This window comes from Chrysochloris asiatica, unplaced genomic scaffold (genome assembly GCF_000296735.1).
Source record: "Chrysochloris asiatica unplaced genomic scaffold, ChrAsi1.0 scaffold00544, whole genome shotgun sequence".
Lineage (NCBI taxonomy): Eukaryota > Metazoa > Chordata > Mammalia > Afrosoricida > Chrysochloridae > Chrysochloris > Chrysochloris asiatica.
In genome coordinates, this window is record NW_006409062.1 from 517,079 (window position 1) to 534,876 (window position 17,798).

The 17,798-nt window shown below is 39.1% G+C and overlaps 1 protein-coding gene across 1 annotated transcript in view; it reads left to right on the forward strand.

Annotated features, from left to right (window-relative positions):
- The window catches only part of LOC102815569 (phytanoyl-CoA dioxygenase, peroxisomal-like), a 31,541-nt gene extending 14,503 nt beyond the window's left edge, over positions 1–17,038 (forward strand). Inside the window, exons 5-9 of the mRNA XM_006877632.1 lie at positions 2,696–2,777; positions 3,165–3,346; positions 6,723–6,872; positions 9,948–10,085; positions 16,985–17,038. Of these exons, the coding sequence (XP_006877694.1) occupies positions 2,696–2,777; positions 3,165–3,346; positions 6,723–6,872; positions 9,948–10,085; positions 16,985–17,038 (606 nt within the window). The remainder of the gene's footprint in view (positions 1–2,695; positions 2,778–3,164; positions 3,347–6,722; positions 6,873–9,947; positions 10,086–16,984) is intronic.
- Positions 17,039–17,798: the final 760 nt, after the last annotated feature.

Consider the following 17,798-nt stretch of genomic DNA (forward strand, 5'->3'; position numbering starts at 1 on the left):
TCCCGCGGAGTGGCTGGTAGTTTCGAACCGCTGACCTTAAGGTTCGCAGCCCGATTCGTAACCACTACGCTACCAGAGCTCCTTATGAAATGACTATAGTGATCAGTATATTACACAGATTAATCATTCTTGAATGTATAAACTCCAGAGGAGTGACTGGGTCTTTAAATCTACATAAGTATTTCCATCAAATGTATTTTTACCCTTACATCCTGATAAAATGGTTTTGAAGGCAACCTTACATATAATACTTATTAGAAATGATGACCCGATGCTATTAGAAAATTCAATTTGGTGAAGAAAGAATGTACAGGTAAGACACCGGTGATGACCAGTTTCCAGGGAGAGCCCCAGAGGGGAGTGGCCCTTTGGACCATTCATGCTTCCTGACCTCATTCCTTGTGATAGAAATGGATCATGGATGAAAAGCTTGGCATCAGAGACAGGACTTGTGGTGGATAAGACACTGTCACCATGTCAGGTTTTCTACATCTCTACAGGGTGGACATGCATCCGGTGGTTCATGCAATAATTTTAGGACATTATTTTAATAGTTAGGCATTTATTTTAATACGTATTAGAAAAAAAATAACCAGCATCAAACCTAAGATTTCAAGAATATTATTAACTAGGGTCAGATTAAGGAGCTTTGGTAGTATAGTGGTTATGAGTCAGGCTGCTAACCTCAAGGTCAGCAGTTCGAAACTACCAGCCATTTCACTGGAGAAAGAGATGAGGGTTTCTGCACCAGTAAAGATTTACAGCCTTGGAAACCCTACTCAGGGTCGCTATGAGTCATAACCAACTCCATGGCACACCACCACCAGGGTCAGATTAAGCAAAAGGAATTAAATTAAAGAACCAAAAACAGCTCACTGCCATTGAGTTGATTTTGACTCATAGCAATCCTATGTAGGGGTTCTGAGACTGTAAATCTTTATGGGAGTAGAAGGCCTCATCTTTCTCCCAGACTGACTGGTGAGTCTGAACTGCTGACCTTGTGGTTAGCAGTTCAGTGCCTCTCTTACAGGGCCACCATAGTTCCTAAGATTAAAGAAATGATAGAATACATAGCAATACAGATGTGTGGCAGAAATTGTGAAGATGGTTTTTCAGTGACAGACATAGGAATTACCTGTCTAGGTAATGACAGAGAAACGACAGGCTTTAGAAAACAAAAGAGAGAAAAAAAGAATGAGGCCTGACTATTCTAGGATTTTTACAACATTTCAAGTGTTTCAAGTTCAAATTGTCCATATTCCTTATGCACAAGAAACCAAATTGGAAGAAGCCTCATATTTTAGAGTTACTCAGAATCTGAGTTTGAATTACCATCTTTTTCATTTAATTGACTTTGACTATTTGTGTATATAGTAGCAATAATTACCATAGCATGCCTAATGAAAATGCCCAGATCAGAGAGGGTACAGTTGGTAAAAACAAAACAAAACAAAGTGAACATAACATGCACTTTGTTTATGTAAAACTGTTTGTCTTGAGTTCTGGTAGTGTAGTGGTTATGAGTCAGACTGCTAACCTCGTCAACAGTTCAAAACTACCAGCTGTTCCATGGGAGAAAGATGAGGCTTTAAGCTTCCGTAAACATTTACAGCTTCAGAAACCCTATGCAGGATCGCTATGAGTTGGAACTGACTCCACGGCACAAAACCACTACCACCACCACCAAATCTTCAGTGGGTTGATGTCTAAAGTCCCCCACATAGTAGGCATTCCATTTCAAGTCCTTTCTGCTTTCTGTCCTTTCCTGAACTGCGTTAGGTATGTGAGGGATCACCCCAACTCCCCGGCCCCGTGGTGAAGACAGCCCTGTTACAGGCGCTCAGTGTAGCTCATTCTTCATCAGAGTGTCTCAACCACAAGTATCCACGTCATGAGCTTGTTTAACACCTTTTGTCCCACCAGACTACAAACCCCATGGGGATAGGGATCTGTCTGTTTTGTTCACTGTTTCATCGCTACTTCCCATCACCACTTGGTTCCTAAAAAACAAATGAGTTGCTATTGAGTTGATTAGACTCATGGCAACCCTATGTATATCGGAGCAGAACTGTACCCCTACAGGGATTCTGAAGTAGATCTCGAGGCTTTGCTTCTGAGGCATCTCTGGGTTAACTTGAACCTCCAACCTATTGGTTAGTAGTGTTAACTGTTTACACTACCCAGGACTTAGTAAAAAGTTGTTGAATGAATGGTCACACTGGTTGTGAAGCATCCTCTGAGCCACTGTTCTGCTTTCTTCTGGACTGCTCATGTACAGCTGCAAGTAGAACTCTTCCATGGTCTCTGCTCACAAGAGGTCTCCAGGAAGAAGGAGGGTACAGCTTCTCACTGGGCAGCCACCTTATCTCTTTTATTGAAAAGCTATTCCTGCCCTTACCAACTGATATCTCATAGAAACATCACATCTTCCTTATAGAAAAAAATGAGTTATGTGCCTAGCTGCCTTCATAAAGCCTACATAACACAGAGTGCTGTAACAGCACAATTAGATTTGTGATGATTTCCAATTGTGTAATTCTTACATGATTTGTTTGCAATATTGTGAATTACCAGTGGTTTTGAAATTGTTGTCATTTTGATTTTGGCTATTGTATGGGTAGTTGAATTTTAAGACAGTGCTACCTGCCTATGCCTCGGTTTCTCTTAAGGTTTGTTTCTTTTTCTTTCCCCTCAGATTCTGAAATATGTGGAATGTTTCACTGGGCCCAATATTTTGGCCATGCATACAATGCTGATAAACAAGCCTCCAGATGCTGGTAAAGGACTCTTGTTTGTTAGGGAGAGAAACGAAAAATTCGTTTAAAGTATGTAAGGTTCAACCACATTATAGCATGTATCAGAATTTCATTTCTCTTTTTGACTGAGTAGTTTCCCACTGTATATACATATGAGGTTCCTGGGTATAATGACTCTGTGTTACTAACCCAAAGATAGGTGGTTTGAACTCACTCAAGGGCGCTGTGGAAGAAAGGGCTTGGAAATCTGCTTCTGTAAAAATACCAGCCAGGAAAACCCTATTCTATAATACAGGCAGTTGCCATGAGTAGGAATTGGCTTGAAGCAGTGGGTTTGGTTTTGGGTTTTGGGTATGTATATGTCATAGTTCATTCCTCGAGCTTCTTTAACAGCAGGCTCTATTTCAGGCAAGAAGACATCCCGCCATCCCTTACACCAAGACCTGCACTATTTCCCCTTCCGGCCAATCAATACCATTGTGTGTGCTTGGACAGCTATGGAGCACATTGACCGAAACAATGGCTGTCTGGTTGTGCTTCCGGGTACCCACAAGGGCCCCCTGAAGCAGCATGACTACCCCCAGTGGGAGGTAAGTCGGCCTCGCAGCCAAATCCTGGACAGGATCTCCTTTGTTGTGTTCATTCTGTGTAAAGAGCTTTGTGCATGGACCACATTTCTCTTCTCAGTCAAACAATGTTCTGTGACTCAGAATTAGGATCAGAGAAAGTGAAAAGATATTCGATAAAATAGTCATTACTTTAGGCCTTTCAACAAGGGTGGGGAACATTGGCAGGTGTTGCCTAGGATTGGAGATGGTAAAGCCTAATTTATGCAGAGGTGGAACATAAACATTTCAAAACTGGATACCTGGGGTACGTGTCAAGTTTTACATTCCAGTGACTCTTGGAGTGAAGAGGAGGATGGGATCCCCGCTTAGCAGGAGAGATCGTGGAAGACTGTGTGGAGGTTGGGATTTATGGACAAGCCTTGAAGGGCAGGGTGGAATGTCTGATGGGGGTCAAGGTGAGCATGAGGCTGCCTAAGAAGCTGGACTGACACATGGGCTGGGGCGGGGCTCCTTTTGGGGAGTAGCAGCAGAGATGAGCCTGAGAAGGTACATTAGAACCTGACTGGAAAGGACATTGTTTATTGTACCAATGAGTCTGCACTTTATTTTTTTGCAGGGGGAAGACACACAATTTTTTTTGGTTTACAGGAAGATGGAAAAATTTTTATTCAAAAATTTTATTGATGCATAATTGACATATAATGGGGTTTCACAACGTTCATGGAAAAATTGCATTATCTTTCAATTCCATTTTTCCACAAACCTTTTGAAACCCCCTCATATCATGAACAACATGTTGTTGGAGTACAATTTGATAACATTTTACATATACAAGGGACAGAAATATGAATCTATACCTGTGAAGGAGCCCTGTCGCTGGACTGCAAGGTCAGTTTGAACCACAAAATCTGTGGTTCAAGCTCACCAGCCACTCCTCGGAAATCCTATACATGATCACTATGAATCCAAACCGACTCAATGGCACTTAACAACAACAAATTTGAGAAACCATCACCATAATCCAGATAATCCTGTCCCCAATCCCAACCCATCCAGACAATCATTGAGTTGCTTTCTGTTACTGTAGATGAGCTTGACCTTTCACACCACCACCACCATTTAAAGGTATGAGTAATTGTATAGTGTGTGCCCTTTTTTAGTCTGGCTTCTTTCATCAGCAAAACTATTTGGAGATTTGCCAGCTGTGTTGCATACATCAATAGTTATTTCCTTTTCATTTCTTAGAGGTATTCCATTGTTACAGTTGTTTATGTGTTCTGTTGTTGATGATGAAGGACTATTAGATGAGATCTAACTGGTTCTTTGGGAATGATACTGGATTTGTTGGCAGAGTCTGTGGGAAGAAAGGTTATCTCTGAAGGGATGGAAAACAGAAATTCTTGCTTGACAGGAACAGTCTAGGGTGGGGCAACAGGTCTGTGTAATTGAACACTGGTGATATTCAGTCTCTGAATCTCTGCTTGAATTCAGAGTATCAGCATTAGGAGGTCTGATTGGCCTTGCTTGGGCTACAAATTCACCCTGACCAGGAAAGAGGGCAGCAGTCAAAGTTCCAACACATCAGGGAAGAGGTCATCCACCAAAGGAATTCTGGGTACTCTTAGGAAGGAGAATGAAGGGCAGATGTGCTTCCAGAAAGGCTTGGAAACTTTAATCACATTTAACTTCAGTTCCTTTACTAATAAAGATATGTTCCATTACTTAAAGCAGGGAATCCTGGTGTGGCGCTGTAGGATCAGCACTGGACTGTGAACCACAAGGTTGGCAGTTCAAACACACCAGCCACTCCTCGGAAACCCTATACAGGGTTGCTGTGGGTCAGAACTGACTCAACAGTGCTTAACAACAACAGCAACAAAGCAGTAACTAATTTTAGAAATAGTTATAAACATCGACTATTTGTTTTTCTTTACCCTGGTTGTGAAGCTCAGAAGTGTCTTTTGAGCTCAGAAAAATTGAACATTTTCTCTCCCCTCATTGGAGTAAAACCATCAGCTTCTCAGACATAATACAACAGTTTTATGTAACATAAGATGCAGCTGCTAAGTGCCATAGCGTTGGTTCCATCTCAAAGCAACACCGTTTAAGATTTCTGAGGAGCGACTGGTGAGCTTGAACTGCTGACCTTATGATTCAAACCGACCTTGTAGCCCAGCACATTAGCCCACAGAACCTCACTAGTACTCCACATAACACAATAAGAGTAATTTATACCCAGGTCTAGGTGAGGGAATATCATGCTGGGAAAACATATAAAAAATGATTCTGTATTCAGACTGGAAATGCTGAAAAGACAGGCAATCTCCTACACTCACCTGATAGTGCAAACCAGATCTTCATTTATAATTCAGCAATGAAGGGCAGGGAGTCCTGGTGTGGCCTGTAGGATAAGCACTGGGCTGAACTAAAAGGTCAGTGGTTCAAACCCACCAGCTGCTCCTCAGAGTTCTTTGAGTCATAACCGACTCGATGGCGCTTGTCAATGCAACAATGAAGGGTACATGGAAATTCCAAATTTTTCATTTGGTTCTCTGAGATGGTTTTAATATCAATACATGGATTTTTAAAACCATACCTCTGAAAAACTTTTGTATGCTTTCAAGGAGAATCTGCCTTAAATATTGCTTTCTCTAGAATAACTCAGAAAACCTTTGCTTTCCCTGCTGAGTCAATGATACTTTGTAATTCTTGTGCTTCCTAAAATATAGAGTAAGCTACTTGTTATGTGTTGTTGTTGTTAGGTCCCACTGAGTTGGTTCTGACTCATAGTGACCCTATGTACAACAAAACAAAACACTGCCCGGTCCTGCGTCATCCTTGCAATTGCTGCTAAGCTTAAGCCCATTGTTGGGGCCACTGTGCCAATCCATCTCATTGGTGGTCTTCCTCTTTGTCACTGTCCCTCCACTTTACCAAGCATGATGTCCTTCTCCAGGGACCGGACCCTTCCTGACAATATGTCCAAAGTATAAGAGACAAAACCTGGCCATCTTGGCTTTAAGTAGCATTCTGATTGTACTTCTTCCAACTCAGATTTGTTTATTATTCTGGTACCCCGTGGTATTTTCAATATTCTCCAACCTGTAACTCAAATGCATCATCATTTCTACAGTCTCCATTATTCACTGTTCAACTTTCACATGCATAAGAGGTTATTGAAAATACCATGACTGGGGTCAGGCACACCGTAGTCGTCAAACTGACTTCTTTGCTCTTGAACACTTTGAAGAGATCATGCATAGCAGAGTTGCCTAATGCAATACGCTGTTTGATCTCTTGACTTTTGCTTCTATGAGTGTTGATGGTTGATCCAAGCAAAATGAAGTCTTTGACAACTTCAATCTTTTCTCAATTTATTATGTTATTTATGTTCTAGGGGGGAGTTAATATAATGTACCATGGGATCCAGGACTATGACAAAAACAACAACCGGGTACACCTTGTGATGGAGAAGGGAGACACAGTTTTCTTTCATCCTCTGCTCATCCACGGATCTGGCCGGAACAAAACCCAGGGATTCCGAAAGGTATGCATTAATATTGCTGCACTTTTCAAAGAAGACTGGGGTTAGATAGGAATATTTAAAATATTTCAAAATGTAAAGGATTTGTATATTTTAACAAAACAGGCCTCTTTAGTCCATTTTATTGCTGTATTTTTTTCAAGAAAACGGGTTAGATACAAAAAAATTTAAATTTATGAAAATGTAAAGTATTTGCTCTGATCAGTAAAAACCAGGATACTAACCAAATCCTTTGATTCTGAGCTATGAACATTCCTGAACTTGCTTCAGAAGAAAACAGCTTACTTACCTTGAGTAAGGCAAAAATCATGGCTCAAATACTAAAATAATAAAATTTGGAGTTTATATAGTTCAGGGTAACCATTATAAGAAGAAAGTTTATATTATTTTTTGCTATTGGAAAAAAGATATATTATTATTGATCCAAAACAAAGTGTCTGAATTGGAAGCTCAGAAATCAGATTTTGCAAGCAATTGTGTGTTGACCCTCACATTTTAGCTGCCACAGACTCATCAATTCGCTACCATTGGTCGGGTCAATTCCAATTTATAGTAACCCTGTATAGGGTTTCCAAGGCTGTGAATCTTTATGATAGCAGAAAGCCTCATCTTTCTCCTGCAGAGTTTCTGGTGAATTCAAACCTTGTGGTTAGCAGTCCAGTGCTTTATTCTACAGCTCCACCAGATTTTAAAATTTCTTGATTTACAAATTAAAATCAACAACATTTCTTGTAAGTATCCCGAATTCTTCTTTTATATTCAGAAGATCTGAAAGTACTCTGGGATCACGTTTCCTGGTGGTAGATGATTATCAATACTAAATACTGGGGGCTCCTTTGAGACTTAGTGAGACTTTCCTGCTTGGACCTCTGGTAGTGTAGTGGTTACGAATCAGGCTGCTAACATCAAGGCCAGCAGTTCGAAACTACCAGCTGTTCCGCGGGAGAAAGATGAGGGTTTCTGCTCCCATAAAGATTTACAGCCTCGGAAACCCTCTACAGGGTCACTACAAGTCGGAACCGACTCCACGGTACTTAACAACAACAACAACACAACCCAGTTCCCATAAATTCTTGGTGTCTCCCCAAGGTTCAGAGTAAAGTACTTTATAAGGGGGCTTCAAGAACTTCATGGAAAAATTCTAATCTCTTTTAACTTTGTTTTCTTACAAAGTTTTTGAAGCCCCTCATATTTCATCCAGGGACAGCATTAGGGGGAAATAGTGAGAGCCAGTGAGTATTTGGTACCTCCTTCAATATTGCACCTGCAAAATAGATACTATTTTAATACAATATTTACAAGTCAGAATCAATGCAAAAATTCCATGATGCATAGAATAATAAAATTTTAAATGAAGACAGGATCCAACTCTGAACTTGAAAGACCTCAGAACCATGGTACAGGGGACTATGTGTAGGGAGCGTGGGGGAGGTGGCAAGCATAACACTATAAAATAACATTGTGAGTTTTAATATACTAACTTTTAAATTTTATAATATTTTTTTGAATACATTAATATTCTGGAAAAACGTTTTTGTTGTTAAGTGCCGTCAAGTTGGTTCCAACTTACATGGACCTTGTGTAGGGTTTCCAAGGAGCAGCTGGTGGGTTTGAACCACTGACCTTTCGATTAGCAGTCCAGTGCTTATCCTACAAAACCACACTGGTGGTAGTTTTGTGCTGTGGAGTTGGTTCTGACTCATAGCAACTCTGCATAGGGTTTCCAAGACTGTATGTCTTTACAGGAGCAGAAAGCCTACTTTTTCACATAATGGCTGGTAGTTTTGAAATGCTGACCTTGAGATTAGCAGCCTGACTCATTACCACTATGTACCAGAGCTCCTATAACACCACACTAGGAGTCCGGAAAAACATTAGCTATTACAAAAATACATGTGTATAGGAGTGCACATTTTCCATCTTTACTATTACTAATCAAGGCATCAGAGCTTACATAGGAAATGGAGCTTGTGACTTTGTGCTCTGGATATACGATGGTTTGGCAGCATAGAAAGGTTTTCTGTCAGGTGTGCTCACTAGGATAACTAGCTCTTAAAATGCAGGTGCGTTGTTATCACTGCCTTGTAGTATAGATGTGTTTATACCTTTTTCCTGGTGTGGCACTGTAGGATAAGTGCTGGACTTTAATGTCACTTTGAACGACAAGCCCACCAGTCGATCCCCGGAAAACCTGACTCAGAACTAACTTAATGGCACTTAACAGGAAGAGCCAAGTAACTTCAGCCTTACCCCTAGAAGGAAATACATGTTCTATTTCAGTGGTTGTTGTTAAGTGCTATCGAGTCAGTTCTGACCCATAGTGACCCTGTATAATAAGGTTTATGAGAAGCAGCTGGTAAACTTAAACCGACGATGTTGCAGTTCAAACTGACTTTGCAGTCCTGCACATTAAACCACAGCCCCACATCAGGACTACACTTTAAATGCCTTTTTGGCTTGAGAGGAGGTGTGTGCATTATTTTCTTTCTCAAGGTAATTTCATAATCTTTTGCCATTGAAATAATAAGTCATCATACATCTAACTAGGAGTGCGGTGCTCTGTGCACTGGATTGTGACTACAAGTTCTGTGGTTCAAGCCCATCAGCCATTCCACAGGAGACAGATGAGACTTTTTGCTCCCTCAAGATTTACAGCCTTGGAAACCCTGTCGGAACTAACTCCAAGGCACTTAACAGCAACGGTACATCTAACTGGGTAGCTGGTTTTGTGACTAAGAAAATGATGAACTACAATGACATACATTTCTTTTTAGGGGCTCACTAGAAAAATCAAGTACTAAAATAATAAGGATCTCTTTGCCTTGAATACACCTTTAAACAACTTGAAAATGGGTATCACAGGTAGTTACAAGCTGCTTGAAGTTTCTCAGTTATCCTTTGGCTGGCAAAAAAGGAAGCTGAACTACACTGAGTGATTTAGGATACCATAAAACAAGCCTTCAATTTAGAAATCAAATATTGAGTTAATTGACTTTCCACCAAAGACAACTTGGCTGATTGCTGGTATTCATGGGCCATTCCCCTCATCCCAAATATCGATTGGTTCACTTTTCACAGGCAATTTCCTGCCATTTCTCTGGTGCTGAAGGCTACTACATCGATGTGAAGGGTACCACTCAAGAAAACATTGAGAAGGAAGCTGTAGAAATAGCAAATAAACATTGGCAAATGAAAGATGTGGGCATCACCCTGAAGGTACGATTGTCTTGGTTCTCTAGGGTTGCTATAACTGAAATACCACTTGGGGATGGCTTTAACAAACAGAAACTTCTTCTCTCACAGTGTAGGAGGCTTGAAGTGCAAATTCAGAGGGCTGGCTCTACGGGGAAGGCTTTCTCTTTCTCTCAGCGCTGGGGAAAGACCTTGTCTTCTTTCAGCATCTGTAGGCCCCACATTCCCTGGGGTGCTCCCTGTGTCTTGGCATCATTTTTCCTCTGGATCCAAGAGCTTCACAGTGCAGGGACCCCAAGTCAAAAGGACAACACAATCCCTTCCTGGCTTTTCTTTATTGGTACTAATAGCCACCCTCCCCCCCCCCCTTCTGTCCTTTTATCTCTGGTAAGATAAAAGATGCTGCAGGCCACATCCCTGAGAAACTCCCTTACATACGATCAGAGTTGTGATGACATTAAGCTTGTTGCAGCCCACCCACACTTAAACCTCTTATTGGTTTATCACAACATGGGGAATCATTGCATAATTGCCACGTTGCGCCATTACGTAACTGCCAAGCCACTGAGAATCATGACCCAGCCAAGTTGACACATTTGTGGTGGTTGTTAATTCAGTTCAATCTATGATAATATTTGTATGAAATGAAAAGGTAAAGATCTCAGGTATTAAGCATCTTTTATGTAGATGTTTATGAATTATTCTCATACTATATATGATTTAAAGTAGAAAATGATTATTTCCCTGGCTATAGAGCTCATTTGGGAGTCCAGGTATGCTGCTGCAAGATCAGCACTGTATTGCTAACCACAGGGTCTGCAGTTCAAACCCACCAGCCACTCCTTAGAAACCCTGTCAAGTTCAATTGGAATCCACTAGACAGCACATTAAAACAACAACAGAGCTCACTTCAGAAAGGTTGCTAGTACTCACTAAGAATGACAGTGGCTTTCAGTTTGTACTTGTTTCCCCAATTTGGGGGACTTGACAGCTTCCTATTCTTTCTGTATGTCTAGGGAATATAGACAACTCTATTCTAGACAGGACTGGTAAAAAAATAAACAAAAAAGATGTAGCTAAGAGGAAATGAAGGACAAAGCCTATCTAAAAGCACAGAAGGAAAGTGAAAGATTACCAGATGTGCACTTCCTTTGTTTATGTACCCACTATCACAGAGGAAATTCTGATTCATAGAGACCTACAGAGGGTTTCCAAGATTGTAAATCTTTATGCAGGCAGATTGCCTTACCTTTCCTACTGTTTTTGTTGAACATCAGTTAGTCAAATGTTTGTCTTAGTACATAGTGTACTATTAAAAAAAAAAAATTAAAGTACATAATGTACTATTAAAAAAAAAAAATTAAAGAAAACTTCCAGATACACAAAAACATCTGTAACATAATACAGTAATAACAATATTTTGATGCATGTCACAAAGTAGTTCCTGTGTGTTATTACTAACATGGAAATTAAATAACACAATATTAAACTACCAATAGGTGAAGGGAGAAATCAAAAGAGAAATCACACATTTCCTAGAGTCACATGAAAATGAAAACACAACATACCCCAAAGTATGGGATGCAGCAAAGGCAGTAAGTACTGAGGGGAAGACTTATAGCAATAAATGTCTACATGAAGAAGAAAGATCGCAAGTCATCACCCTAACTTGACAATTCCAGAAACTAGAAAGAAATAAAAAACGAAGGCTGAATGTACCAGAAAAAGGAAATAAAAAAGATTAGAGCAGTAATAAGTAAAACTGAAAACAGAAAAACCACAGAGAAAATCAACAAATGGTTCTTTGAGAAGATCACTAACATTGACAAACTTTGAGATTGGCAAAGAAGTGGAAGGATGCAAATAACCAAAATTGAAAAAGAGGGAGGGGACATTACAAGTGATTGATGGAAATAAAAAGCATTCTGACAGAATACGGTGAACAACAACTGTACGCACTAAACTGGATAACCTAGGTGAAATGGACAAGTTCTTAGGAGCATGCAACCTACGCAAACTCAAGAGGAGAAAGAATGTCTCAACAAACTCATAACAAGTGATCAAATGCCTCTCAACCACAGAGTGCTGGGTCAGATGGCTTCCCTGGGGAATTCTACCAAAATTTTAGAGAAGAATTGACATCAATACTCTATACATAGACTCTTCCAAAATACGGAGAAGGAAGGAATACTCCCTAATTCATTATATGAAGCACACATAACCCTGATTTCCATACCAAAGATACACCAAGGAAAGAAAACGGCAGGCCAATATCACTTATAAATATAATTGCAAAAATTCTCAAAAAAATTTCAGTGAACATAATCCAACAACATATTAAACTGGCCGTATACCATAACTAACTGGGATTTAGTCCAGAAATGCAGGGATGGTTCCGCATTAAAAAAATCAGTAAAAGTAATAACACTGTGTCAATAGAACAAAGGAAAGAAACACATGATCATCTCTATGGATGCAGAAGAAGCATTTGATGAAATTTAACACTCTTTATTGATGAAACCAAAATGAGATTGGGTAAAAGAAATTCCACAATATGATTCAGGGCATATATGAGTATGAAAAGCCTGAAGCCAACATTATAATTAATGGAGAAAGGCTGCAAACTTTCCCTTTGAAATCAAGAACAAGACAAGGATGCCTGCTCTCGCCACTTCTATTCAATATTGTATGAGAAGAAAAAGAAATAATAGGTGTGGCGCTGTGGGTTAATGCATCAGACTGCAAAGCTGTTTGAACTGCAAGGTTGGTGGTTCAAGCTCACCAGCTGCTCCTTGGAAACCCTATACAGGGTCGCTGTGGGTTGGAACTGACTTGATGGCACTTAACAACAACAACAAGATTGGAAAAGAAGACGTCTACATGGATGATATGATTCTATGTAAGAAAATCCCAGAGTCCATAAGAAAACTTCTAGAGCTAGTAGAGAGTTAAGCAAAGTGACAGGATACAAGATCAACAAACAAAAATCAGTTAGATTTTTCACATTATAGAATGGTCTTAATCATTTTAGATTAAAAGGGAAGCATTTACCCAAAGACAAAATTTGGAAGGGTTGGGGAAGAAAGAGGAATGGAAACAAGAAACTTAGGAAGAAAATGGGATAAGTGACGTTACATTGAGGGATTCGCAACTATTGAGATGAAACATAGTGTATGCTTTGTTGAATGTAAAACTAACGATCTGCACAATAAACCTTTAATTCACACACACACACACACACACACACACACACACAAATCAGTTGGGTTTCTACAAACCAGCTGAGAAATAATTCCATTTACAATAGCATCTAAGAGAATAAAATATCTAGGAATAAATCTAAGCAGCGACATGAAGGATTTGTACAATGAAAACTATGAAACATTGTTGAAAGAGGTTAAAGACAGCTTAAGTAAGTGGAAAGGTTTTCATGTTCATGCATCGGAAGACTTAATGTTGTTAAGACATGAATCCTACCTAAAGCAATCTATAGATTCAATACAATCACATTCACAATTTAAATAGCCTTCTTTACAGAAATGGAAAAACCACTCCTTAATTTTATACAGAATGACGAGAAGCCCCAAAGAGCTAAATTAATGCTGTAAGAAGTGAACAAAATAGGAGAACTCATACTTCCTAATTTTAAAAAATACTATACAGCTAGTGTAGTGGTTACGAGTCAGGCTGCCAACCTCAAGGTCAGCAGTTCGAAACTACCATCAGTTCCATGGGAGAAAGATGAGGCGTTCTGGTCCCATAAAGATTTACAGCCTTGGAAACCCTGTACAGAGTCACTATGAGTCAGAACCGACTCCACGGTACTTATCAACAAAAACATACAGCTACAGTAATCAAAACAGCTTGGTACAGGTGTAACAATAGACACATTGATGAAAGGAATAGAATTGAGAGTCCAGAAATAAATCCATATCTGCTTTTTGACAAGGGTCTAAGTCCATCCAATAGTGAAAGGAGAGTCTCTTGAATAACTGGTGCAAGGAAAATTAGATTCCCACATGCAGAAAAATGTAACAGGACCCATGTCTCACACCATATACAAAAACAAATTCAAAATGTGTGAAGGACATAAATGTGTAAATGAAAGCCATAAAATTCATAGAAGAAAGCAGGGACAACTCTGTCAGGTTTTGTTTTTAAACAATGAATGATCTAGCATAATAACAAAAGTCCAAACAAAGGACAAAATAAATAAATGTAAGAAACTTCATAAACTGTTTTTTGTCATCAAAGGACTTTACCAAAAAAAAGTGTAAAGATAAGCTAACAACTAGGAGAATATCTCTGGAAACCATATATACTACAGGAGTTAATAACCAACATTCAAACGACTACCAAACACATGGCAGATGCTCAGCATCATTAACCATCAGAGAGATGCAAACCAAAACCACAAGGAGAGACCATTTCACTCCCATTAGAAAGGCCAACATGAAACAAAACAAAATGTTGGTGAGATGTGGAGGAAATTGGAACCCTTATCCATTGAAGTTCTCATGTGGCACTGTAGGATTTGCACTGGACTGCTAACTTAAAGGTCAGTAGTTCAAATCCACCAGCTGCTCTTGGATCCCTATACAGAGTCACTATGAGTTGGAACCGACTCAACAGCACTTCACAACAACAAATTCCATTGCTGGTGGGAATGCAAAATGACACAGCTATTGTGGAAAACAGTGTTGCTATTCCTCAAAAAACTAAATATAGAATCCATATGACCTCACGGAGAAAGACCCTCAAGATGGATTGACATGGTGGGCAGCAACAATGGACTCAAACATAACAGTTGTGAGGATGGTTCATTGTTTTGTTCTGTTGTGCATAGGGTTGCTATAAGTCAGAACCAACTGGATGACACCAATCAACAACATGACCCAGGAATTCCACTTCTAGCTACAAGGGATTACACAAAAGACTTAAAAGCAGAGACTCAAACAGATACTTGTACCCAGTGCTTGCTGCAGCATTATTCACAGTAGCCAAAAGGTGAAAACAACCTAAATACTCATCAACAGATGAATGGATAAACCAAATGTGATACATACAATGGAATATTATTCAGCCCTAAGAGCAATGAAGTCTTGACACATGCAACAGTATGGATGACTCCATGCTGGAACACATTGTGCTGAGGGAAATAAGTCAAAATAAGGGACTTTATTTTTTAAGTGATTGCATAAATTCTTATTGGCTTCTTATATTTTCTTTTCTTTCTTTCTTTTTTTTTTTTATTGGGAATTGAGTGAAGGTTTACAGACAAGATCATCAGCTTTTTATATTCAACAAATCATAGACTTTGTTTCATATCAATAATTGCAATCACCTCCTTGCAACAACAGTTGTCCCACTTCCTCCCTGTGGTTACCCAAGTACAAGTAGCTTCTTTCAAGCTCATGTATTTCAAGTTCATACCCATCCAGCCTGTGTTATGATGTGTTTATGTTTCAACAATATTTTCGTTTTCTCAGGATCTCTTTACATTCTTTTAAAACAATAGTTTATATATCAGTAAAGGAATAGTAGTAGTTTTTGTTTTTTGCTTTTTATTGTGAATCAAGGGAAGGTTTACACACAAAATGATCAGTTTTACGTTCGACAAATCATACACTTGAATACATCTCGATGGCCTTCCTTTCCATGTAGCATCATGTATCCCTTTTTCTCCCTGTAAATTCTTGTTTCTAGTCCTCCTTTTTTCCCACCCTAATTAATTTTGTCCTTAGGTAAATGCTGCCCTTTTGATCTCGAATGATTGATCACTCTATGATGCACATGCCTCACTAGTGCTGTTGCCCCCACTGTAAACCTAACTTTTGCCACTGGGGTGAGTTTGTTTCCAGACTTGAAGGGTGACCAAGGGTCATAGTCTTGCAGTTCCACCGGTCTCTATCTAGTCAGTAAGCCTGGTCTTATATATGATTGTGAGTTTTATTCCCCAGTTTCTGCCATTCTGGACCCAGGACCTTCTCATGTCATCTCTTTCAGAATAGTTGGTAGTGGTCCCCAGGCACCATCTAGTTCAGAAGGACAGTTCTTACCCTTCTGCCTTTGTCTAGTACATAAAATGCCTTACAGAGTTGAAATATTTTGTCAGTTGAGATTTCCATCTAATTTTAAGGTACAAAAATTTATGCAATATGGTTGAGCCTTGATAAGATTATGCTAAATGAATTTCTTCCTATGTTTTGTTTACTCAATAGTTGACAAAGTTTATTTAGAATAACACCAGCATCTGCTATATAATCATTTGTCAAGGTACAAATGCACTTTCATATATACTTTCTTATTTTCTTCACTAAGACTCAATGGAGCAGTGATTATAATTCCAATTTGGTAATGAGAAAATAAAGTGTCCAAGAGGTTGGCCTAAGTTTCATAAGTTGCAGCACTAGATTTCAGAGTTAGGTCTCATTCCAAAATCAGTTTCCCCACCATTTCTTTCTGATTGCTCAAAAATAAACAATAAATAAGAAAGTCTTTATTGTTTTTAAGAAATAAAAACAAACCAGTATCCCATGACAACCCTTTTCACTAATCATAAGCTCTTGTTTTTTGCCAACAAGTCAATTCTGACATCAAAATCCTGACAGGCCTGGAAAGAAAGCAGGGAAATGTTTGCATTGACCAAACATAGCACCTACCTATCTGAAACCAACAAATGTGCCAAGTAAGACAGGATCAACAGTTTGGGAACACACTCATTTAGTTTAGCTAACACTATTTTAGATATTGTTAAATAAATTAATCCATATTTCAGAATCTGTTTTATTTAATGTGATTATTATGTAGAATTTTCTTTTTCTGCTGTTTAGCCATTGTGTAGAGACTAGAAAACAGTGACTTATGGTGAATAGGCAAATTGAAGTGTTCCATAAATTTGTTTTCTTTGGCATTATTTTCAGGATATTTGGCAATTTCGAGCCCGGCTTGTGAAAGGAGAACGACTCACCCTTTGAAACAACCCTTTGATGCTACTGTCTTAAAAGAAAACAAACAATACACAGTGTTTCAGGAAAATGCTTCGTGATGATGTGATCTTTTCTATCACTTGTTAGCAAAATCAAGAAGCATGTATCGGGTACTCGATTGCATATGGGTAATTTTGTGGTGCAGTGATGTTGCTTTGACAGATGTAAAAACCAACCAATCTCAAACCCGCTGTTACCTAGTTTCCTTGGACTCATAGTGATGCCATAAGACAGAGTAGAACCACCCCATAGAGTTTCTAAGGCTTTATGGAAGCTGACTGCTACATCTTTCTCTAGAGGAGCAGCTGGTGGGTTTCAAACACTGCCTTTTTGGTTAGTAGCCAAGCACTATAATCACTGCATCATTAGGTCTTCCTGATGTAAACACAGTAAGAATCAAATGTCATTTTAAAGAAAACTAATTTAGGGTTACAAGTAATAAAGTTGATTGATTGATTTAAAAGTATCAGATCATTTTCTTTGGAGGGGGGCGAGGGGAGGGAACCAAGGAGGTATCAGGAAGAATGTTGTTACATCGAGAAGATTTGCAACTAGTGTCACAAAACAAAATATGTATAAATTGTTGAATGGCAAATGAATGCTCTGTAAACTTTCACCCAAACCACAATTTAAAAAGAAAATCAAGTTTTTTTTTTTGTTTTTTTTTGTTTTTTTTCGTTCAATCAGCTTTTTACCCAAGCAGAAACAAATGTTTTAAAGCTTAGGGCATATTGACTTTTGCATCTTT